This window comes from Ranitomeya variabilis, chromosome 1 (genome assembly GCF_051348905.1).
Source record: "Ranitomeya variabilis isolate aRanVar5 chromosome 1, aRanVar5.hap1, whole genome shotgun sequence".
Taxonomy (NCBI): domain Eukaryota; kingdom Metazoa; phylum Chordata; class Amphibia; order Anura; family Dendrobatidae; genus Ranitomeya; species Ranitomeya variabilis.
Genome location: NC_135232.1, coordinates 582,509,822 through 582,534,317, shown reverse-complemented (window position 1 = coordinate 582,534,317; position 24,496 = coordinate 582,509,822). Strand labels below are relative to the sequence as shown.

Sequence of the window (24,496 nt, the reverse complement as noted above, 5' to 3'; positions counted from 1 at the left end):
AGGGGTATATAGAGCACAGCCCGCACAGGGATATATACAGCAGAGCCCGCACAGGGATATATACAGCAGAGCCCGCACAGGGGTATATAGAGCACAGCCCGCACAGGGATATATACAGCAGAGCCCGCACAGGGATATATAGAGCACAGCCCGCACAGGGGTATATACAGCACAGCCCGCACAGGGGTATATAGAGCACAGCCCGCACAGGGGTATATAGAGCACAGCCCGCACAGTGGTATATCCAGCACAGGGATATATACAGCAGAGCCCGCACAGGGATATATACAGCAGAGCCCGCACAGGGATATATAGAGCACAGCCCGCACAGTGGTATATCCAGCACAGCCCGCACAGTGGTATATCCAGCACAGCCCGCACAGTGGTATATCCAGCACAGGGATATATACAGCAGAGCCCGCACAGGGATATATACAGCAGAGCCCGCACAGGGATATATACAGCAGAGCCCGCACAGGGGTATATAGAGCACAGCCCGCACAGGGATATATACAGCAGAGCCCGCACAGGGATATATAGAGCACAGCCCGCACAGGGGTATATACAGCACAGCCCGCACAGGGGTATATAGAGCACAGCCCGCACAGGGGTATATAGAGCACAGCCCGCACAGGGATATATACAGCAGAGCCCGCACAGGGATATATACAGCAGAGCCCGCAGAGGGGTATATAGAGCACAGCCCGCACAGGGATATATACAGCAGAGCCCGCACAGGGATATATAGAGCACAGCCCGCACAGGGGTATATACAGCACAGCCCGCACAGGGGTATATAGAGCACAGCCCGCACAGGGGTATATAGAGCACAGCCCGCACAGGGATATATACAGCAGAGCCCGCACAGGGATATATACAGCAGAGCCCGCACAGGGGTATATAGAGCACAGCCCGCACAGGGATATATACAGCAGAGCCCGCACAGGGATATATAGAGCACAGCCCGCACAGTGGTATATCCAGCACAGCCCGCACAGTGGTATATCCAGCACAGCCCGCACAGTGGTATATCCAGCACAGGGATATATACAGCAGAGCCCGCACAGGGATATATACAGCAGAGCCCGCACAGGGATATATACAGCAGAGCCCGCACAGGGATATATAGAGCACAGCCCGCACAGGGGTATATACAGCACAGCCCGCACAGGGGTATATAGAGCACAGCCCGCACAGGGGTATATAGAGCACAGCCTGCACAGGGATATATACAGCAGAGCCCGCACAGGGATATATAGAGCACAGCCCGCACAGGGGTATATACAGCACAGCCCGCACAGGGGTATATAGAGCACAGCCCGCACAGGGGTATATAGAGCACAGCCCGCACAGGGATATATACAGCAGAGCCCGCACAGGGATATATACAGCAGAGCCCGCACAGGGGTATATAGAGCACAGCCCGCACAGGGATATATACAGCAGAGCCCGCACAGGGATATATAGAGCACAGCCCGCACAGGGGTATATACAGCACAGCCCGCACAGGGGTATATACAGCACAGCCCGCACAGGGGTATATAGAGCACAGCCCGCACAGGGATATATACAGCAGAGCCCGCACAGGGATATATACAGCAGAGCCCGCACAGGGGTATATAGAGCACAGCCCGCACAGGGATATATACAGCAGAGCCCGCACAGGGGTATATAGAGCACAGCCCGCACAGGGGTATATAGAGCACAGCCCGCACAGGGATATATACAGCAGAGCCCGCACAGGGATATATACAGCAGAGCCCGCACAGGGATATATACAGCAGAGCCCGCACAGGGGTATATAGAGCACAGCCTGCACAGGGGTATATAGAGCACAGCCCGCACAGGGATATATACAGCAGAGCCCGCACAGGGGTATATAGATCACAGCCCGCACAGGGGTATATAGAGCACAGCCCGCACAGGGGTATATAGAGCACAGCCCACACAGGGGTATATAGAGCACAGCCCGCACAGGGATATATACAGCAGAGCCCGCACAGGGATATATACAGCACAGCCCGCACAGGGGTATATAGAGCACAGCCCGCACAGGGATATATACAGCAGAGCCCGCACAGAGATATATACAGCAGAGCCCGCACATCTCATCTCCCCCCCCCCCCGATAATGGCCCCACAGTCCAGTTAAAAAGAAAAAAAAAAAAAAACTCTCCTCACCTTTCCTTTTGCCCGCGCTGCTCCCGGCGGCTGCAGTCTGCCCAGGACACTGCAGGTGCGCGATGATATGACGTCATCGCGCACCCGCAGTGTACTGTCAGAGGCAGAGCGGGGAATGATGGGAGAGGGGGCGTCAGCAGACGCTCTCTCCTCCATCATTGCATTGAACTATACCGGTGTCATAGACGCCGGTATAGTTAAATGCGGCGGCGGCTCTGGCGGGGGGCGGGGGGGAACAGTGCAGTGGCCCACTACTGGCACCGGCTCTTCTGGCATTTGCCAGAAGTGCCCGATGGCCAGTCCGGCCCTGCACTGACCTGCCAACCCGGGGCCCCTGACCTGCAGGGCCCGGTCGCAATGGCGACCGCTGCGACCGCGGTAGTTACGCCCCTGCCGCCCTTGCATGAACTCTTTACACTCCATCCATATCGGCCCCTCTGTCCTCTCCTCTCCTATGTATAGCACTCATGCTCTGTTCACATTGCTTAACAGCGCAGATCCATTCAGCCCCACCATCCAACACAAGAGACGCTCTCACAAATCACTTAACCATCTGCTCACTCTTTCTATCCTCCTTCTCCTAGTCGCTGGAGACATCTCTCCAAACCCCGGCCCCCCATGTTATAGCCAGTCAAACCTCCCAATTGCTACACCAAGAAACCCCTCTAACCTTATTAATATTCCATGCATGCCTTCTGTCTCTTTGAATTGTGCCCTTTGGAATTCTCGCTCTGTGTGTAATAAACTCTCCTTCATTCATGACTTCTACCTTTCTAATTCTCTTAATCTCCTGGCTCTTACTGAAACCTGGATCCAGCAGTCAGACACCACCGCTGCTGCTGCTCTTTCACATGGTGGACTACACTTTTCTCATACTCCAAGATCGGACAACAGAGCAGGTGGAGGCGTTGGTCTGCTCCTTTCACCCAAATGTACCTTCCAAGTTATCCCCCAAGTACCCTCACTCGTATTCCCTTCCTTTGAGGTCCATGCTGTCAGACTCTACGTCCCCTTCTCCATGCGAGTGGCAGTGGTGTATCGGTGTATCGTCCTCCCGGCCTCTCTCATCAGTTCCTGGATCATTTTGCCACCTGGCTTCCACACTTTCTCTCCTGTGACACCCCCACCCTCATCATGGGTGATTTCAACATCCCCATTGCTTCTCCCCTCTCCCCATCTGCTTCTCACCTTTTATCTCTAACCTTCTCTTTCAGCCTCTCGCAGCATACTAACTCTCCAACGCATGATGATGGAAACTCCCTTGACTTGGTCTTCTCCCCACTGGATGATTTCACAAACTCCCCTCTCCCGTTCTCTCTGACCACAACCTTCTTTCATTCTCTATCAAGAACTGCCATCCCGCTCAGGTCACCCCCACTTTCCACCCTTATAGAAACATACAGGCCATTAACACCCAGAAACTTCTGAAGAACTTGCAGTCCTCATTGGCCCCAATCTTCTCCATCTCATGTCCTGATTCTGCTCTGAAGCATTACAATGAAACCCTGCAAAGTGCCCTGGATGAAGCTGCACCTCCTATACATAGAACAACTCGGCACAGACGGCGACAACCGTGGCACACTCTGCAAACATGTTTCCTGCAGCGGTGCTCCAGGTCCGCCGAACGTCTGTGGATAAAATCTAATCTACCCAAAGATTTCATCCATTATAAGTTCATGCTAAAAACATACAACTCTGCCCTTCACCTCTCCATACAAACCTATTTCAACACCCTCATCACCTCACTGTCAAATAACCCTAAACGTCTCTTTGACACTTTCCAGTCCCTATTCAACCCAAGAGAGCAGGCCCCAACCACAGATCTCCGCGCTGACGATCTGGCCAATTACTTCAAAGAAAAAATTGACCACATTCGACAGGAAATCATCTCCCAATCTCTTCATACCATGCACTGTCCTCCCTCCCCCACTGCATCTAGTTCACTCTCTGACTTTGAACCAGTTACAGAAGAAGAAGTAAGCAGGCTCCTTGCGTCTTCTTGCCCGACCACTTGCACCAGTGACCCCATTCCGTCACATCTCCTCCAGTCCCTTTCCCCGGCTGTCACCTCTCACCTAACAAAAATATTCAACCTTTCCCTCACTTTTGGTATTTTTCCCTCCTCATTTAAGCATGCCATCATACATCCATTAATTAAAAAACCCTCCCTCGACCAAAATTGTGCTGCTAATTATAGGCCTGTTTCTAATCTTCCGTTCATCTCTAAACTCCTTGAATGCCTGGTCCACTCCCGTCAAACCAGCTATCTCTAAGATAACTCTCTTCTCGACCCTCTTCAATCTGGCTTCCGCTCTTTACACTCTACTGAAACTGCCCTCACTAATGTCTCTAATGACCTACTAACAGCTAAATCTAATGGTTACTACTCCATGCTAATTCTCTTGGATCTCTCCGTAGCATTCGACACTGTGGATCATCAGCTCCTCCTCACTATGCTCCGCTCCATCGGCCTCAAGGACACCATTCTCTCTTGCTTCTCCTCCTATCTCTCTGACCGATCCTTCACTGTATGTTTTGCTGGTTCCTCCTCCTCTCACCTTCCCCTTACTGTTGGGGTTCCTCAAGGATCAGTCCTAGGCCCCCTCCTCTTCTCTTTGTATACTGCCCCTATTGGACAAACAATCATTAGATTTGGTTTCCAGTACCATCTCTATGCTGACGACACCCAATTATACACCTCTTCTCCTGTTATCACGCCGACCTTCTTAGAAAACACCAGTGATTGTCTTACCGCTGTCTCTAACATCATGTCCTCCCTCTATCTGAAACTAAACCTGTCAAAAACTGAACTCCTCGTGTTCTCTCCCTCTACTAACCTACCTTTGCCTGACATTGCCATCTCCGTGTGCGGTTCCACCATTACTATAAAGCAACATGCCCGCTGCCTTGGGGTCATCCTTGATTCCGAGCTTTCATTCACCCCCCACATCCGATCACTGGCTCGCTTTTCTTATCTGCATCTCAAAAACATTTCTAGAATTCGCCCTTTTCTTACTTTCGACTCTGCAAAAACTCTTACTGTTTCACTTATTCATTCCCGTCTGGACTATTGCAACTCTTCACTAATCGGCCTCCCTCTTACCAAACTCTCCCCACTCCAATCTGTCCTGAATGCTGCTGCCAGGATCATATTCCTCACCAACCGTTACACCACACCGATGCCTCTACCTTGTGCCAGTCATTACACTGGCTACCCATCCATTCCAGAATCCAGTACAAAACTACTACCCTCATCCACAAAGCACTCCATGGCTCAGCACCACCCTACATCTCCTCACTGGTCTCAGTCTATCACCCTACCCGGTCTCAGTCTACCACCCTACCCGTACCCTCCGCTCCACTAATGACCTCAGGTTAGCATCCTCAATAATCAGAACCTCCCACTCCCATCTCCAAGACTTTACACGTGCTGCGCCGATTCTTTAAGCGTGCCCTAAAAACTCATTTGTTCAGACTGGCCTACCGCCTCAACGCATTAACCTAACTATCCCTGTGTGGCCTATTAAAAAAAAACAAAAACAAAACATAATCAGGTTCCTCACATCATGTTCTCATACACTTTACGCAGTTAATAGCACTCTGTGTCTGTACTGCTACATACTTAGGCAGTTAACTGGTTCATGCAGCTTTACATGAACACCCGAGCCTTAGGGTACTGTCACACAGTGCAATTTTGATCGCTACGACGGTACGATTCGTGACGTTCTAGCGATATCGTTACGATATCGCAGTGTCTGACACGCAGCAGCGATCAGGGACCCTGCTGAGAATCATACGTCGTAGCAGATCGTTTGGAACTTTCTTTCGTCGCTTGATCACCCGCTGACATCGCTGGATCGTTGTGTGTGACAGCGATCCAGCGATGTGTTCGCTTGTAACCAGGGTAAACATCGAGTAACTAAGCGCAGGGCCGCGCTTAGTAACCTGATGTTTACCCTGGTTACCAGCGTAAACGTAAAAAAAACAAACAGTACATACTCACATTCCGGTGTCTGTCCTCCGGCGTCTCAGCTTCTCTGCACTGTGAGCGCCTGCCGGCCGGAAAGCAAGCACAGCGGTGACGCGGTGACGTCACCGCTCTGCTTTCCGGCTATGGTGCTTACACAGTGGAGAGAAGCAGAACGCCGGGGGACAGACACCGGAATGTAAGTATGTACTGTTTTTTTTTTTTTACGTTTACGCTGGTAACCAGGGTAAACATCGGGTTACTAAGCGCGGCCCTGCGCTTAGTAACCCGATGTTTACCCTGGTTACCCGGGAACTTCGGCATCGCTCCAGCGCCGTGATTGCAACGTGTGACCGCAGTCTACGACGCTGGAGCGATAATCATACGACGCTGCGACGTCACGGATCGTGCCGTCGTAGCGATCAAAATTGCACTGTGTGACAGTACCCTTACACTATGGCTGGTCCAAATAACTGAAGCAATTGTTACCATCCACCTCTCGTGTCTCCCCTTTTCCTCATAGGTTGTAAGCTTGCGAGCAGGGCCCTCATTCCTCCTGGTATCTGTTTTGAACTGTAATTTCTGTTATGCTGTAATGTCTATTGTCTGTACAAGTCCCCTCTATAAGTTGTAAAGCGCTGCGGAATATGTTGGCGCTATATAAATAAAAATTATTATTATTATTTATTTATGTAATAATAATAAAAACCATAAAAGTACACATATTTGGTATCGCCGCGTCCGTAACGACCTGACCTATAAAACTGTCCCACTAGTTAACCCCTTTAGTGAACACCATTAAAAAAAAAAAATAAGGCAAAAAAAATGCTTTATCATCATACCGCCGAACAAAAATTAGAATAACACGAGAACAAAAAGGCACATATAAATAAACATGGTACCACTGAAAATGTCATCTTTACCGCAAAAAAGAGTCATCACACAGCATCATCAGCAAAAGAATAAAAAAGTTATAGCTCTCAGAATAAAGCGATACAAAAATAATTATTTTTTCTATAAAATAGTTTTTATTGTATAAAAGTGCCAAAACATTAAAGATATGAATAAATGAGGTATCGCTGAAATCTTACTGACTCGAAGAATAAAACTGCTTTATCATTTTTACCAAACGCAGAATGGTATAAACGCCCCCCCCCCCCAAAAGAAATTCATGAATTGCTGGTTTTTGTTCATTCTGCCTCACACAAATCGGAATAAAAAGCGATCAAAAAATGTCATGGGCCCGAAAATGATACCATTATAAACTCGTCCCGCAAAAATCAAGACCTCATATAACTCTGTGGACCAAAATATGGAAAAATTATAGCTCTCAAAATGTGGTGATGCAAAAACTATTTTTTGAAATAAAGAGTCTTTTAGTGAGTGACAGCTGCCAAACATAAAAACCCGCTATAAAAACCCGCTATAAATAGTAAATCAAACCCCCCTTTATCAACCCCTTAGTTAAGTAAAAATTATAAATTAAAAAATGTATTTATTTAAATTTTCCCATTAGGATTAGGGCTAGGGTTAGGGTTAGGGCTAAAGTTAGGGTTAGGGTTGGGGCTAAAGTTACTGTTAGGGTTGGGGCTAAAGTTAGGGATAGGGTTGGGGCTAAAGTTAGGGCTAGGGTTGGAGCTAAAGTTAGGGTTAGGGTTGGGGCTATAGTTGGGGTTAGGGTTTGGATTACATTTATGGTTGGGATTAGGGTTAGGGTTGAGATTAGGGTTAGGGTTGGGATTAGGTTAGGGGTGTGTCAGGGCTAGGGATGTGGTTAGTGTTATGGATAGGATTGGGATTAGGGTTAGGGGTGTGTTGGGGTTAGGGGTGTGTTGGGGTTAGGGTTGTGGTTAAGGTTGGGATTAGGGTTAAGGGAGTGTTCGGGTTAGGGGTGTGGTTAGGGTTATGGTTAGGGTTGGGACTAGGGTTAGGGCCGTGTTGGGGTTAGGGTTAGAGTTATAATTAGGGGGTTTCCCCTGTTTAGGCACATCAGGGGGTCTTCAAATGCGACATAGCGTCCGATCTCAATTCCAGCCAATTCTGCATTGAAAAAGTAAAACGGTGCTCCTTCCCTTCCGAGCTCTGCCATGAGCCCAAACTGTGGTTCCCTCCCACATATGGGGTATCAGCATACTCAGCAACTGCAACGTTTGTGGTTCAATTTCTCCTGTTACCCTTGGGAAAATAAAACATTTGGGGCTAAAAAATCATTTTTGTGGGAAAAAAATTATTTTTTATTTTCACGGCTCTGCGTTGTAAACTTTAGTGAAACACTTGGGGGTTCAAAGTTCTCACAACACATCTAGATAAGTTCCTTGGGGGGTCTAATTTCCAAAATGGGGTCACTTGTGTTTTTTTTTATACTGTTTAGGTACATCAGGGACTCTGCAAACGCAACAAGACGCCCGCAGACCGTTCCATCAAAGTCTGCATTCCAAAACGGCGCTCTTTCCCTTCCGAGCTCTACCATGAGCCCAAACTGTGGTTCCCCCCACATATGGGGTATCAACGTACTCAGGACAACTTGTACAACATCTTTTGGGGTCCAGTTTCTCCTGTTACCCTTGGGAAAATAAAAAAATGGGGGCAAAAAATCATTTTTTGTGAAAAAGAAATTTGATTTTTTATTTTTACGGCTCTACGTTATAAATTTCTGTGAAGCACTTTGGGGTTCAAAGTGCTCACCACACATCTAGATAAGTTCCTTAGGGGGTCTACTTTCCAAAATGGTGTCAATTGTGGAGTTTTTCCACTGTTTAGGTACATCAGGGGCTCTCGAAATGCGACATGGGGGCTGATCTCAATTCCTGCTAATTCTGCATTGAAAAGGTCAAACGATGCTCCTTCCCTTCCAAGCTCTGCCATGCGCCCAAACAGTGGTTTACTCCCATATAGGGGTATCAGTGTACTCAGGACAAATTGCACAACAACTTTTGGGGTCCAATTTCTCCTGTTACCCTTGGGAAAATAAAAAATTAGGGGCGTAAAAATAATTTTTGTGAAAAAGATTTTTTACTTTTACTGCTCTATATTATAAACTTCTGTGAAGCACTTGGGGGTTCAAAGTGCTCACCACACATCTAGATAAGTTCCTTAGGGGCTCTACTTTCCAAAATGGTGTCACTTGTGGGGGGTTTCCAGTGTTTAGGCACATCAGGGGTTCTCCAAACGCGGCATGGCGTCCAATCTCAATTACAGCCAATTTTGCATTGAAAAAGTCAAACGGCGTTCCTTCCCTTCCGAGCTCTGCCATGCGCACAAAAAGTGGTTTACCCCACATATGGGGTATCAGTTTACTCAGGGCAAATTGTACAACAACTTTTGGTGTCCAATTTCTCCTGTTACCCTTGGTAAAATAAAACAAATTGGATCTGAAGTAAATTTTTTGTGAAAAAAAGTTAAATGTTAATTTTTTTTTAAAACATTCCAAAAATTCCTGTGAAGCACCTAAAGGGTTAATAAACTTCTTAAATGTGGGTGTTAAGGGTCGAGTTCCCACCTCTGCACAGGGGGAATCTCGGTCCATCTCCGCTGCGGTCTCCCATTCTTCTCCTGCCGCAGTGGAGCCTGCTCAGCGGAGACGTCGGTCCCTGCATCTCGCTCAGTTTGACTCTGTACAAAGAGTTGCTGCTGCCTTTCCTGCTTCTGCCATTGTAGTCAGTGCTGGGCAGCGGCGAGCAGACACTTCTGGGACTAAGTCCTGCTTTTCTCGTTCTGAGCATGCCCAGAGTAAGATCTCTCAGTGGAGATCGAGGGTCACATGATCAGATACTGCAGCTAAGGCCATTGGTCCTTCAGGAAGGTCCTGTAGGTGCTCACGCTCTGTGGCAGCCTCTCATTGGTCCTTCTAGGAAGGTCCTGTACGTGCTGCAATTATTTAAGGCTCGCATGGCCACACGGCCATGCGCTAGTATTGTTCTTTGTTATGTGCTTTGCGCCAGTGTGGTCACGTGAGAGTGTGTTCAGGGACCTGGCTGAAATAAGCCCCTAGAATGCTGGCACCTCCGGCGAGGAGTTTGTGTTTGTATGTATTCAGGGACCTGGCTGAAATAAGCCCCTAGAATGCTGGCACCTCCGGCGAGGAGTTTTGTGTGCATGTATGACCACTGACTGCTCTCTGTTTGGGCAGTTAGCCTGTGCCTCTGTGAAGTCTAACAGGGCACAGTGCTTTGCTTTCACGGTTACTCAGTGAATTAACTGAGTTAGTCCATACCGCCATATAGTGCCGCCGTTTGCTAGCAGCAGGTACTCCTGCACGGTGGACCCCGGGCTGCGAACGCACCAATATCAATAAAAACATCTCTATTTACTCGGTGCGTTCCGCTAGTCCTAACAGTGGGTTTGTGCACCTTGAGGGGTGCAGTTTTTAGAATGGTATCACTTTTGGGTATTTTCTATTATATAGACCCCTCAAAGTGACTTCAAATGTGATGTGGTCCTTAAAAAAATGGTTTTGTAAAATTTGTTGAAAAAATTAGAAATCACTGGTCAACTTTTAACCCTTATAGCTTCCTAACAAAAGAAAAAGTTGGTTCCAAAATTGTGCTGATGTAAAGTAGACATGTGTGAAAGGTTATTTATTAACTATTTTGTGCTATATAACTCTCTGAGGGACAGTGGTCAGAATTGTAAAAATTGGTAGGGTCAGAAAGGTGAAAACAGGTTGGGTCTTGAAGGCGTTAATATTCATAAATAGAAGGAATTAAGAAGTTTTTGGTGTCCCTGCACAATCAAGTGTTAATGATTTCTGTAAACTAGACCTGTTATCTTTTACATCTAAAAGAGATCTCATAAAAAATATTTGCATAACTGAATGATATACTGAAACTCCCTTTTAAATAAATAGCAATATATTTATTATATGAGACTTTAAAGTATATAAAGACAAGGCATCTAAATAATCTAACACAAGAGGAAGAAACGCTAAAAGAAAGGTAGCTATTCATTAACACAAATTTAGAAAACGAAATCAAGATTTAAATTTTTTATTATGTTGGTTCTTTTTTTATATTTTACTAATCTCATTTTTTTTTACATTTACTAGAAAAGCACTTCCAAAGTCTGGCATCATATTAAAGATGAGGTAAGTTCTCTGCTTTGTTGCTATTGCTGAGATAGTAAGATGTATGAAGATTACACTCCCTGACAGAAGTTATGTCGCTTATCCATGTTATGTAAATAAAAGCTTATAACCTGAGGTTAAATTCATCCATTGGTTGTATAAATTATTCTTTTGAAAGCTGAAACCCTCCTGAAATGTGGTTTAAGTTAAGAAAATAGATTGGCATCTATGCAGAAATATTGATCAGTTAATGATACAGAATGGTCAGATTTTGGCAAGACAAAAGTTTTTGTCGCCTACAGAAAGTAATGTGATATTAAAACAAATAATTAACTTAAAATACAAATATATGTTGCATAACATTGGTGAATGAATTTGTGGTGCTATTAAGTCATATTTTATATTTTGTGTGACTTCCATGAGCTTGAAGGACTGCATCCTTGTGGTTCAACAATGATTCATACAATTTATTAATGAAGTCATCAGGAATAGCAAAGAATGCAGTCTTACATGCCTCCCAGTGTTCATCTACATTTTTTGGTTTTGTCTTCCAAGCTTCCTCTTTCATCCTACCCCAAACATCCTCAAAGATATTCATGTCTGGTGACTGGGCTGGCCAGTCCTTGAGCACCTTGATCTTTTTTGCCTGGAGGAACTTTGTTGTAAAGATGGATGTATGAGATGGAGCACCATCCTGCTGCAGAATTTGACCCCTTTTATGATTTGGAATATAAGAGGTAGCTAATACTTCTTGATATTTTAGGCTATTGATATTGCCTTCCACCTTGCAAATGTTTCGCACTCCCCCATACTAAATGTAGCCCCAGACCATGATCTTTCCACCACCAAATTTAACTGTTTTCTGGGTGTATTTTGGATCCATTTGGGCTCCAGTAGGTCTCTTGCAGTAAATCTTTTTTTTAATTCTTTGAATTTGACGCTGAGACACATTAAAGCTGCCAGCCATCTCTGCAGTGGATCTGGTCTTCAGCCTCTTGATAATCCAGGCTTTGGTCGCAGGGTGGATTTTTGGCATGTTGTCAGAGCTCAAGTTGCAGTTCAAGTGAAGGTTTGGGGTGCTGGGTTTCTTTTTACACACACACACTAATTAACTGATCATTTACTGAGCACAGGTGAGGATGTAAACTAGAATTGGGTGCATTATATGACCAGGCGACAAAACGTTTGTCTTGCCAAAATCTGACCATTCTGTGTCCATTAACTGATCAATATTTCTGCAATGATGCCAATTTATTTTCTTAACCTAAACCACATTTCGGAGGGTTTCATCTTTCAAAAGAATAATTTATACAACCAATGGATGAATTTAACGTCAGGTTATAAGCTTTTAATTACATAACATGGATAAGCGATATAACTTCTGTCAGGGAGTGTAGTTTCATTTATTCTGCAAGAAAGCTGTCTCACAAATTACCATCAAGGAGAGGCGGTTACCCTATAAGTCAGTGTTTGATCCTTTAAAGGGAATCTGTCACCCCAAAAATATAACCTGTCTTTCTTACCTTTCAGGTTACATCGGGGGCCTATCTACAGCATTACGGAATGCTGTAGATAAGCCACTGATGCCGGTGGCCTTAGCTCATATACGATTTTTGGGGTGACAGATTCCCTTTAAGGACCCTTGCAACATGATCAGGGATAAATGCCAAGCCAGAAATTAATTTATAGAAAGCTTGTTTCTGGATATTTACCCCTCATCAGCAAAGAGCAGAGTCTATCTGGCTGGGTGTGATGTTCTTTAGTCTTTGTGGTGGAAGTACCGATTCTCTAAGGCTGAAAGTGATGAAGAGGAAATGTAAGAGGGAGGAAGTCCAATGTTATTAGGGTACTGAATGTTAATTTCAAGCCCAATTTTGAATCGAGTGGTCCTGTCTTGATCACTGAGATTTGTGGTAGTAACCCACATTTAGGAATAAGGAGGAAATGAAAATGTTTTTTAAGAGTCATATTGGGTCATTTTAAAGTGCAAAGATTAAAGCAGTGAAATAGGCTTACTTGCCAGCCATAGCCTCTTGAGTCTTTAGCTCATATTAGGTCTGGTGTAAATCAAATGTCCGATAATGGATATTGTTTTATAATGAAACTGTACAATTGGTCGGTCACACTCTATATCACATGTACATTATTTTTTTTCTAGAGAGGTGAAAAGCATAGTGCTGTTTCTTGTGATCCTTCATGGAAGCTTCTCACAGGGAAGTATGTAAAGTTCTATCAGAAATTTTATTACAATAACATAACAGATTCTGGGATTATTTTTATTAGACTACCATAGACCATTAAGTACATGTTTACACTTGGGTTTCATGTGATTTTCAACATTGTAGTGCATTAGATTAGAGCAAAACGATTTGCAGGACCCTGGTCCAGGGACTACATCTGTGCCCTGTGGAAAACAAACCATAGCACCTCAAATTTCCAACTACATGCTGTCTTCCCGGGCATCCTATCCTGCATATTAGGCTCTGCAATGTCATGATGTTGACTATACAGGGGCCTAATAGTCAGTCCTGCCAATCAAAATGCTCAAATCTGCAGTACAAAAAAAGTTGGAATTATCCACCACACTAAAATGATACACACACCCCAGACTGCTGTTACTGTGTCCCCCTTTGGTCTGCTAGGTTAAACATATGCTGGAGGCATCATATGAGTGCTGCAGTCTTTCAGCAATTTGAATGATCAACATAGGAAGTATACAGACAGGTGATTGTATTCAATATGACCGTATCTTATTTCACTGGAGGCCTAATCCTATATGACCACTCCTTCTTTCCTTGAACACAAAATCTTGTATGACTGATCTTTCTTTCTCCAAAAAACTAATCCAAAATGACTAATCCTTCTTTTTTTTCCAAAGACTGAATCTAATCCAATATGACAATTCCATCTTTCGTAAAAAACAGAATCCAGTCTGAGTGTTCCTTCTTTCCCCGAAGACAGAGCCTAGAATGACCATTCTTTACATCTTTCTGCAAAGACTGAATCCAAAATGACTGTTCCTTCTTTCCTCGAAGACACAATCCAGTGTGACTGATCATACTTTCTTCAAAAGTAGAATCCAATATGACTGATTTTTCTTTTTCTAAAGGCTGAATACAATATGACTGTTCCATCTTTACATGCAGGCTGATTCTAGTCTGAATATTTCAATTACCAATAGGACAAACAATACACAGGGTATATCAACACCTGTGTCCGTAAGGAAACAATTCTACCAAAACGGTCCCGTACAAATAAATATTATTAACCTATAATGAATTGCACGAGTCAAACCTCAAAGTACAATGAATACAAAACTTTATTGAATTAAAACATCAGCAAATGGACAACAATGATGATGGTAAGTACCAATGGTCAGGCACCATACACCTGAGGCATGCAAATAGTAGGTGTCGCTAAAGCCTCATAGCTAACCCTCCCATAAATCAACAAACTATTACGCCCAGTGGCCTGATAGTGAACTGTGGGAGATCATGTTAACATACAATGAGGCACAATGTACCAAAGACAATAATAGATCACATGTAGCAATTACCTCAGGTCTAATGGTGCCAGGAACCCCTATGCACGTTTCGGCCGTATAGGCCTTCTTCCGGGGGAGTGGCTACATTAGAACTCAGGTTTGTTTATAAAGTGCCGCCATCCTATCACATACGCTTAAAAAACCCCATCATATGGCCGCCGCCCACAAGCGGCGCATGCGCCGTCCGCCGCCAGAAGGCCCGAGTCGCCCAAGGGGTCATCAGATAGCGACGCCCACGTGAACACCTAGCTGGGCGAGCACGTGAGCACAGCATCCGATGGAGACGCCAATGAGCGACGCTCAGCCCAGTGACGTAGGGCGCGCACATAGACAGTATTCAGTTTGACTGTTCTGTTTTTCCCCAAAGACAGAATCCTGTATGACCATTACATCTTTTCCTGAAAATAGAATCCAATATGACCTTTTCTTCTATATTTCCCCAAAGACAGAATCCAGTCTGAATGTTCCCTTTTTTTTTAAAGACAGAATCCAGTATGACCGTTCATTCCAACTTTCCCCGATGGGTGAAATCAATATTACCATTCCTTCTTTCCTCAAAGGCACAATCCAGTATGACAGATTCTTCTTTTTTCAAAAGCCGAATTCAATATGACTGATCCTTCTTTCCCAAAAGACAGAATCCAGTATGAATGTTACATCTTTCCCCCGCAGACTGAATCTAGTATGACTATTCGTTACATCTTTTCAATCCAATAGGATCCTTTTGTTCTGTCTTTCTGTGAAGACGGAATCCATTATGACTGTGCCTTCTTTTCCGTAAGACAGAATCCAGTGTGACTGATCCTGACATTTTGACCAACGTGTGTGAGCCTCCCAATGAAATGGTGACCACTTTAAGATGGAATCTTATAGTAAAGACTAGCTACTGAACCCATTCTATGCCCGGGTGGTGAGCATTTATATTGGTATATGGTCTCCATCCTGGTATGTGCTGCTTCCATCCTGCGCGCTAATCTTGTCATGTGCTGCTACCATCTTGCGCCCCTTTCCTGTCATGTGCAGCCCCCATCCTGCACCCCCTTCCTGTCATGTGCAGCCCCCATCCTGCACCCTCATCCTGTTTTGTGCGCTTCCATCTTGTCATGTGCTCCCATCCTGCGCCCAAATTCTGGTATGTGCTGCCCCCATCCTGGTATGTGCTACTCCAATTCTGCACACACATCCTGTCATGTGGTGCTCTCATCCTGCATCCCCATCCTGTCATGTAGTGCTCTCATCCTGCGTCCCCATCCTGTCATGCTGCTCCCATCCTGGGCTCCTATTCTGTCATGTTCTGCTCCCAACCTGCGCCCCATTCTGTAATTTGCTGCTCCCATCCTGCGCCCCCATTCTGTAATGTGCTGCACCCATTCTGCGCCCCCAATCTGTCAACTCTATAGCATAAGGCAGCCCCCATAGGCAGACTCTGTAGTATAAGGCAGCCCCCCATAGGTAGACCCTATAGTATAAGGCAGCACCTCATAGGCAGACCCTGTAGTATAAGGCAGCTCCCAATAGGCAGACTCTGTAAAAAAGACAGCACCCCATAGGCAGACTCTGTAGTATAAGGCAGCACCCCATAGGCAGACCTTGTAGTATAAGGCAGCTCCCAATAGGCAGACTCTGTAAAAAAGACAGCACCCCATAGGCAGACTCTGTAGTATAAGGCAGCACCCCATAGGCAGACTCTGTAGTATAAGGCAGCACCCCATAGGCATACTATGTAGTGTAAGGCAGCACCCCATAGGCAGACTCTGTAGTATAATGCAGCACCCCATAGGCAGACTCTATAGCAGTGTTTCTCAACTCCAGTCCTCAAGACCCACCAACAGGTCATTTTTTCAGGATTTCCTTAGTATTGCCCAGGTGATGGAATTAATGCTTGAGCAGGTAATGAAATTATCACCTGTGCAATACTAAGGAAATCCTAAAAACATGACCTGTTGGTGAGTCTTGAGGACTGGAGTTGAGAAACATTGCTCTATAGCATAAGGCAGCCCCCATAGGCAGACTCTGTAGTATGAGGCAACTCCTCATAGGCAGACCCTGTAGTATAAGGCTGCACCCCATAAGCAGACTCTGTATTATAAGACAGCACCCCATAGGCAGACCCTGTAGTATAAGACAGCACCCCATAGGCAGACTCTGTAGTATAATGCAGCACCCCATAGGCAGACTCTGTAGTATAAGGCAGCATCCCCCCACAGGCAGACTCTGTAGTATAAGGCAGCTCCCCCCCACAGGCAGACTCTGTAGTATAAGGCAGCACCCCTCACAGGCAGACTCTGTATATAAGGTAGTCCCCATAAAGAAAAACAATAAATACTCACCTCTCTTCTTCCTGGTTCCTGCGCTGCTCCCTGCTTCCGCTCACCTCCGGACCGCGGGCACCGGGCAGTGACGTCATCACACCCCCCTGTGATCGTAACCCCTGTCTGATTCTCCCTGCTCTGCCGCAGAATGTAACTGCATTGGCGCACTGTGCACGCCAATGCAGTTACAGTAGAGTAGCTCCGGGTGGGCCCCCGTCTGAGCACCGGGCCCAGGCGATGGCCCCCTCTGCCCCCCAGTAGATACACTGCTGCCGGATGAGTAACTCTGTGGGGTCCAGACTGCGCAGGCGCGTCACGCTTGCGCAGTCTATAAAAGCTTCGGACAGAGTGACGCTCCTAGCATTATATTCAGGGCTATATTTAGAGCTTCTGCTGCCCTAGGCACTTTTAGTGCTGCCTCCCCCATTGGTGAGTATGACACTATCGGCAGTGACTTTGGCAAAAATCGCTGATGCGAAAGTCACCTTTTGCAGCAGATCCGACAGTTTTTCCGCATCTGCCGCGTAATGGATCACTTACGGCAACACTGCGTTCGGCCTCATTCATTCCCTATGGGACTTGCAGACATGTGCGGCACTTGCGGTTTTCCCGCAATCCGGCAAATGCGGTACTTGCAGCAATGGAAAAAAACACTCCTAGCAGTGTTTTTTGTTTCACCGTAAGTGCAAAACCGCAATTGCCGCACATGTCCACAAGTAGCCATCACTACCTGTCCCTGCACCTTGCTAGCTCATCCCTATCCAACCCTCCCTGACCTAAAACTACACTATAAAGCTTTAGAAAAACAATTTATTAACTGACATATTCCATTGACATATAATGAGGGCTCCAGGTTACGGTGTAGACAGGGACGGGCAGTTCCGGGTCTCCATTCTCTCTCTGTGCACATCCTCAGTCCCTGCCTCACTGCCTGTGCACAGACCTCCCTCCACCGGACCCGGTAATCGCCGCTCGCAATAGCATACCAGCAGAGACGTATCTAGGGTTTCTGGCACCAGGGGCAAGAATTCATTTTGGTGCCCCTCCCTCCGCCAAGGACATATGCGATTTGCACACTCAGTCATGTGCCCACGAGCTCCTCTCCCTAATGCTCTCAATGTTCAGTGAAAAACTGAGAGAAGCGGGAAGAGAAGCTCGGTGTTACAGGACCATAAGTGTAAAAGTCGCATATGAGTGAAGTGTCCATGTGACGACTACTGGAACTTGCAGAGCTGAATCCTGACATTGCAGGCTCCTGAATTCTCACAACTCATTCACTGCACACTTTTAGGATTCTCCCTTGCCGGTGGACAGTCATGTCAGCACAAGTATGTGATTTGTATACTTCTGACCACATTCTGACTAGACGTGCCCGGCCTCGCTCAGTTAATTTTCATTGATGGAGGCCACACATGTCTAGTCAGCATGTGACCACATTAATGTAAATCCCCTGCATGAGAGAATTCTGACAGCGTGCAGTGCGCACTGTGAGAACTCAGAAGTCTGCAGTCACAAAGAATGACTGCAGACTCATTACAAACCTGGACATCCCCTTTAATGCTCCTAACATAAATAAAAACATGAGCGTTAGCATCACAAATAACATTTACATCCAGGTACCTTATAGATGATGTTGTCTCTGGAGCCGTTCTTCTTTTCTTCATCTTGTCCAGATCCCATGATGAGTTTTCTCATCCACAGCCGTCTCTGCAGACTTCCATCTTCTCCGCTCTTTTGCAGAAAGTCTCCACATGACGCCCTTAAAGATACAAGTGTCATTATAATGCTTCTGAATAAAAAATTGCCCCTCACTATATTGTCTGCACAAAATATGACCCCCACACTGTCCCTCTTATGGCACATACTCTTCACACTGACCTCTCCTTTCTATACCGGCCCCCCCTTCACACTGTCCTCTTACACTGTGTCCCCCCTATAGAGCCCAGTATTTATACTCCATATTTATAGTCCATCCTCCCACCCTGTGTGCATGGCTCCCCCATCCTCCCACCCTGTGTGCATGGCTCCCCAATCTTCCCACCCTGAGTGCATGGCTCCCCCATCTTCCCACCCTGCGAGCATGGCTCCCCCATCTTCCCACCCTGCGTGCATGGTTCCCCCATCCTCCTCCCCTGCGTGCATGGCTCCCCCATCCTTTTCCCCTGCGTGCATGGCTCCTCTATCCTCTCACCCTGTGTGCATTGCTCCCCCATCCTCCTCCCCTGCGTGCATGGCTCCCCATCCTTCTCCCCTGCGTTCATGGCTCCCCATCCTTCTCCCTTGCGTGCATGGCTCCCCCATCCTTCTCCCCCGTGTGCATGGCTCCCCTATCCTCCCACCCTGCTTGCATGGCTCCTCTATTCTTTTCCCCTGCATGCATGGCTCCCCTATCCTCCCACCCTGCGTGCATGGCTCCCCCATCCTCCTCCCCTGTGTGCATGGCTCCCCCATCCTCCTCCCCTGTGTGCATGGCTTCCCCATGCTTCTCCCCTGCGTGCATGGCTTTCCCATCTTTCTCCCCTGCGTGCATGGCTCCCCCATCCTTCTCCCCTGCGTGCATGGCTCCCCCATCCTTCTCCCCTGCGTGCATGGCTCCCCCATCCTTCTCCCCTGCGTGCATTGCTCCCCCATCCTTCTCCCCTACATGCATGGCTCCCCCATCCTTCTCCCCTGCGTGCATGGCTCCCCCATCCTTCTCCCCTGCGTGCATGGCTTCCCTATCCTCCCACCCTGCGTGCATGGCCCTCCCATCCTTCTCCCCTGTGTGCATGGCCCCCCATCCTTCTCCCCTGCGTGCATGGCTCCCCCATCCTTCTCCCCTGCGTGCATGGCTCCCCCATCCTTCTCCCCTGCGTGCATGGCTCCCCCATCCTTCTCCCCTGCATGCATGGCTCCCCCATCCTTCTCCCCTGCGTGCATGGCTCCCCTATCCTCCCACCCTGCATGCATGGCTTCTCTATCCTTCTCCCCTGCGTGCATGGCTCCCTTATCCTCCCACCCTGTGTGCATGGCTCCCCCATCCTCCCCTCAGTGCATGGCTCCCCCATCCTCCTCCCCTGCGTGCATGGCTTCCCCATCCTACTCCCCTGCGTGCATGGCTCCCCCATCCTTCTCCCCTGCATGCATGGCTCCCCCATCCTTCTCCCCTGCATGCATGGCTCCCTCATCCTTCTCCCCTGCGTGCATGGCTCCCCCATCCTTCTCCCCTGTGTGCATGGCTCCCCCATCCTTCTCCCCTGCGTGCATGGCTCCCCCATCCCCCCATCCTCCTCCCCTGCGTGCATGGCTCCCCCATCCTTCTCCCCTGCGTGCATGGCTCCCCCATCCTTCTCCCCTGCGTGCATGGCTCCTCCATCCTTCTCCCCTGCGTGCATGGCTTCCCCATCCTTCTCCCCTGCGTGCATGGCTCCCCCATCCTTTTTACCTGTCATACTCACCTCTCACCGCACGGCGCAGAACTTTCTGGCATCTCTGCAGCGTCTTCCTTCCTGTATGAGCGGTCACGTGGTAGCACTCATTAAGGTGGTGTATATGCGCATATTCATCACCTCAATGAGCAGTACCATGTGACTGCTGAAGACAGGACGCGCTGCCGGCGCTGAGACGCAGTTGCAGCCACCGCTGGAGGAAGGTGAGTATTACGTCTTCAGGGAGGGGGGCGGGAAGGAGGGAGGGAGAAGGGGGGGCGGGAAGGAGGGAGGGAGGAGGGGGGGCGGGAAGGAGGGAGGGAGGAGGGGGGGCGGGCACTTGACCCCGGATTTTTATTTACAAAAAACAAAAACCTATCTCAAGTGCGCCCCCCGCATCCCGCCGCCCTAGGCACGTGCCCTCAAGTGCCTAGTGGCAAATACGGCCCTGATTATATTATAGATTCAGTTCTTAGGCCTAAGCCTCAAGTGACTGACAAAGCATAGGATAATTTGTAAAGAGTCACTACTGTAGTTTTAAGCCAATACTTGTCATGATTATGATAATGTTTATGTTGATGATGGTAGTGAATGTCCTTGTTGTAATTATTATATTATTACTCTCTTTTTTTTCTTTAGATGTGGGAAAAAATGTAATCCTATTTCCCTGGCAAACAGCTACTGACTACGTGATTCTGAAGCCAAGACTATCTAGCCCCTTGAAACAACTTACCGTATGTCTGCGCTCCTACACTGAGCTCAGCCGCCATTATACCCTGTTCTCTATAGCCACCCCTGGTTCAAAAAATCATAACACTTTTCTTATTTATTCGATGCCCCCAAATCTATTCTCTGTTACAGTCAATCAAGAAGATATTCAGTTCAAGGTGGATCCTGAGGTTCTAGACTGGAAGCATACTTGTGTCACTTGGGATTCTGTTACAGGACTGCTCCAACTGTGGATCAATGGAAAATGTTACCCTAAAAGAGTCACTAAAACCAGATCTCCCATTGGTCCCCAAATGAATGTCATCCTTGGGCAAGATCAGGACACTTATGGTGGTGCATTTGACGCAGTCCAGTCTTTTGTAGGTGAAATATGTGAGGTCAATATGTGGGATTTTGTTCTGTCGCCGGCAAAATTAACACAGTATTTCTATTTTTACGGTGATATAAATGGGAATATTATTACATCAAAAAATTATCAATATGAAAGCAGAGGAAATGCTAATGTTCTACAAAATGAATTCTGCTTCTCCTATCCTACATGATTGCCTGAATATACTATTCATATTCACAATTGTGTCTAATGAATATATTCTAAAATCAAAATCATAATGATCAGTGTAATGATACATTTTACACCTTCCATTGTTGTAAGCTAAACTTTGCCCCATCTTTATCTAAACTCTTTCCCTTTTTATATAATATTTGCCTCCTCATTAGCTAAACTCTTCCCCTATTTAAATTATTCTCAATCCTTTTTTAAGTTTCGCCCCATCCTTATCTAAACTCTGCTCACTCTATATTTAAACTTTTTTTCAATCTATATCTAAACTGTGTCCCACCTTTATCTCAATTTTTCCCCCTCTTTATCTAAGCTATGTCCCTGGTAATCTGATCTCTTCCCCTTGTTTATCGAAACTATTTCCCTGTTTAACTAAAGTCTGCAAATTTATATAATTTGCAGCTCTTTATAAAAACTCTGCCCCTCTTTATAAACGTGTCCCCCTCTTTATTTAAACTCTGCCCCTCTTTATCCAAACTCTGCCCCCTCTTTATCTAAAGTCTGTTCCCTCTGTATCTAAACTATGTCCCTCTTTATCTTCACTTATCTTCACTCTTCTCCCTCTATATCAACTGTGTCCTCTCTTTATCTTCACTCTTCTCCCTCTTTATCTAAACTATCTCCCTGTTAATCTAAACCACCTAATCTATATTCTAAATTATTTCACCTCTTCATCTAAACTCTTCCCAATCTTTAAACAAACTATGTCCCCTGTGCAACCAGTTTGCCTTCCTCATGAGGTATGTCGAATAACCCAGGCCTCTCTCTACAAAAGCAATACATAGCACAATAGAGAAGTTCGGAGGGAAAAGAGTTTTTTCCATGGTTCCACTTTCAAGAGATCTTGAGTGTGGTCCATCATTTGTAGTAGGTACAATATGGCACAAGGAGTAAGAAAGGCATCATTACAGTAAAAGGTCCACGTTTCTAGACCAGATAGTTTCAGATTGTGAAAAATGTTGATTATTCACTGATGAAGGTATCATTTACTGGACTATAAAGTTTGCTCCTGATAACCGTGGGCAAATGCCCATTATGTAACGTCCTTGGTTCTACTGATGAATAGTGTTTTTAATGAGTATGCCAATTAGAGTGCCCATGCAGGCTTGACATGGTCCAGGGCTTTGTGCATAATTCCCCTAAATTAGCGTCACTTTGGTTAGAGTGAGCAGTGCCCGAACAGAATCCTTCTGCTGCTGCTCACTGAACTGATACACCTGGAAGAGTGGCCTCATCCGAGTAACTTGAGTAACAAGTGGCCTCATCCGAGCTGTCAATGTGCACGTGTGCTGATTCCTGAACTGTGAGCGCATGCAGAAGGATTCTGTTTAGAAAGTCAGTCAAGCGTTGTCAATCGAGATACAGACTTGTGGTTATGCTAATTTAGGGGGTGGAATGGTGCATTGACCTCTTGGTAATGCCAAAAAGGCACCAAGCACCCTAATTTGCACACTAATCAAACACTGGGCACTAAAGGCTAGCAATAATGTACTAACGGTATGCTTTTATTGGTGCTAAGTCCCCTATATGACTGTGTAGTTTGGAGGTGGTGCCCAACTGGCTTTAACATTGTCCCTTCAAAGAGGAGAAGTACTTGAATTCTAGTGCCCCTATTGGATGTAGCAATTCTAAAAGTCAATATCAATCCTTTAATGAACCTTGCAACATGACTTATTATGAAAACCACCCCAGACACTATTTAGAGACACTTGGTTAGGGGTGTTTGCCTCTCATCAGTGCAAAGGAAAAAGTTTGATTTGGCTGGATGAGAGGCCTCTGATAGGAGTCTAAGGGGTAATGTCTGCTTGTGGAGTGTGCCAAACTTTTAAAACGGTGTAATGCTCAAGAGATAACATTTCATATAGTAGTTTTGTCCTAAATAAAATGTCTAAACCCATAATATTAGTTTAGATGTTTACTGCATCCTGTTATTAGCAATTTTCTGTGTGCTTTTGATTTTGTACATTAATAAAGCTTTAATTTTAATATTGCAATTAACTATTACTCTTTCCCAGTTTTGTGTCATGTAACAACCATATACTGTATTCGTGAAACAGTGTGATATTTGTATTTAGATTAGAATTAGGGCTTCAATGTATTAATTTGCAAACTTTTAATAGCCTAAAGTTTTTAAACATTTTAAATTTATGACCACATTTTTAGGGTAGACCTATTATTGTATGATCGGAGTGATGTAATCAACTGATCAGCAGAATAAACAACTGAATACAGCTAAGATGCAGCATCGGGCACAGCCAGTTTACATAAACGTATAAAAAAATCATCCACAATAACTCGGACAACATATTTCTCATTTGTCATATGAATTCAGTCCATTTTTATAAGTTTTTTTTATTTCTCAGTTTATGGATCAATCTGTAAGCTTGTATTTTTGCATAGAAAATTGACACACTGAGCTGGGGAAGAGAAAGCCGGTAGTAAGGGCAACAGTGCGCTCCTGAAGATGTAGCGTGAAAACAATCCTTTAGGATAAGTCAAGTTTTCAGGAGCAGCCACCTGCCTCCTGGCTTCCTCCTTGCTGGGGACAGTGTATTCCTAATTGATTGACAGTTTGGACCAACAGCATTGCCAAGTGGCTAGCTTGCCTGGAGCAGCATCAGAGTGTACTATGTAAGGGTTATGCTTAGCTAAACAACGGTCAACCCTGACACACTATGGAGGTGGCCGAGAGCCTAAGCAACCAGCAGGAAACTGTGGAATTAAAAATCTCTCTGC

The 24,496-nt window shown here is 46.1% G+C and overlaps 1 protein-coding gene across 1 annotated transcript; it reads left to right on the top strand.

Moving 5' to 3' along the window:
• The first annotated feature begins 11,057 nt into the window (after positions 1-11,057).
• On the top strand, positions 11,058-23,750 carry LOC143769095 (jeltraxin-like). Its single transcript, XM_077257677.1, has 4 exons — positions 11,058-11,081; positions 11,192-11,230; positions 13,368-13,426; positions 21,112-23,750. Exons 2-4 carry the CDS (start codon positions 11,226-11,228, stop codon positions 21,741-21,743), a joined length of 696 nt encoding a protein of 231 aa, XP_077113792.1. The 5' UTR covers positions 11,058-11,081; positions 11,192-11,225; the 3' UTR covers positions 21,744-23,750.
• Positions 23,751-24,496: the final 746 nt, after the last annotated feature.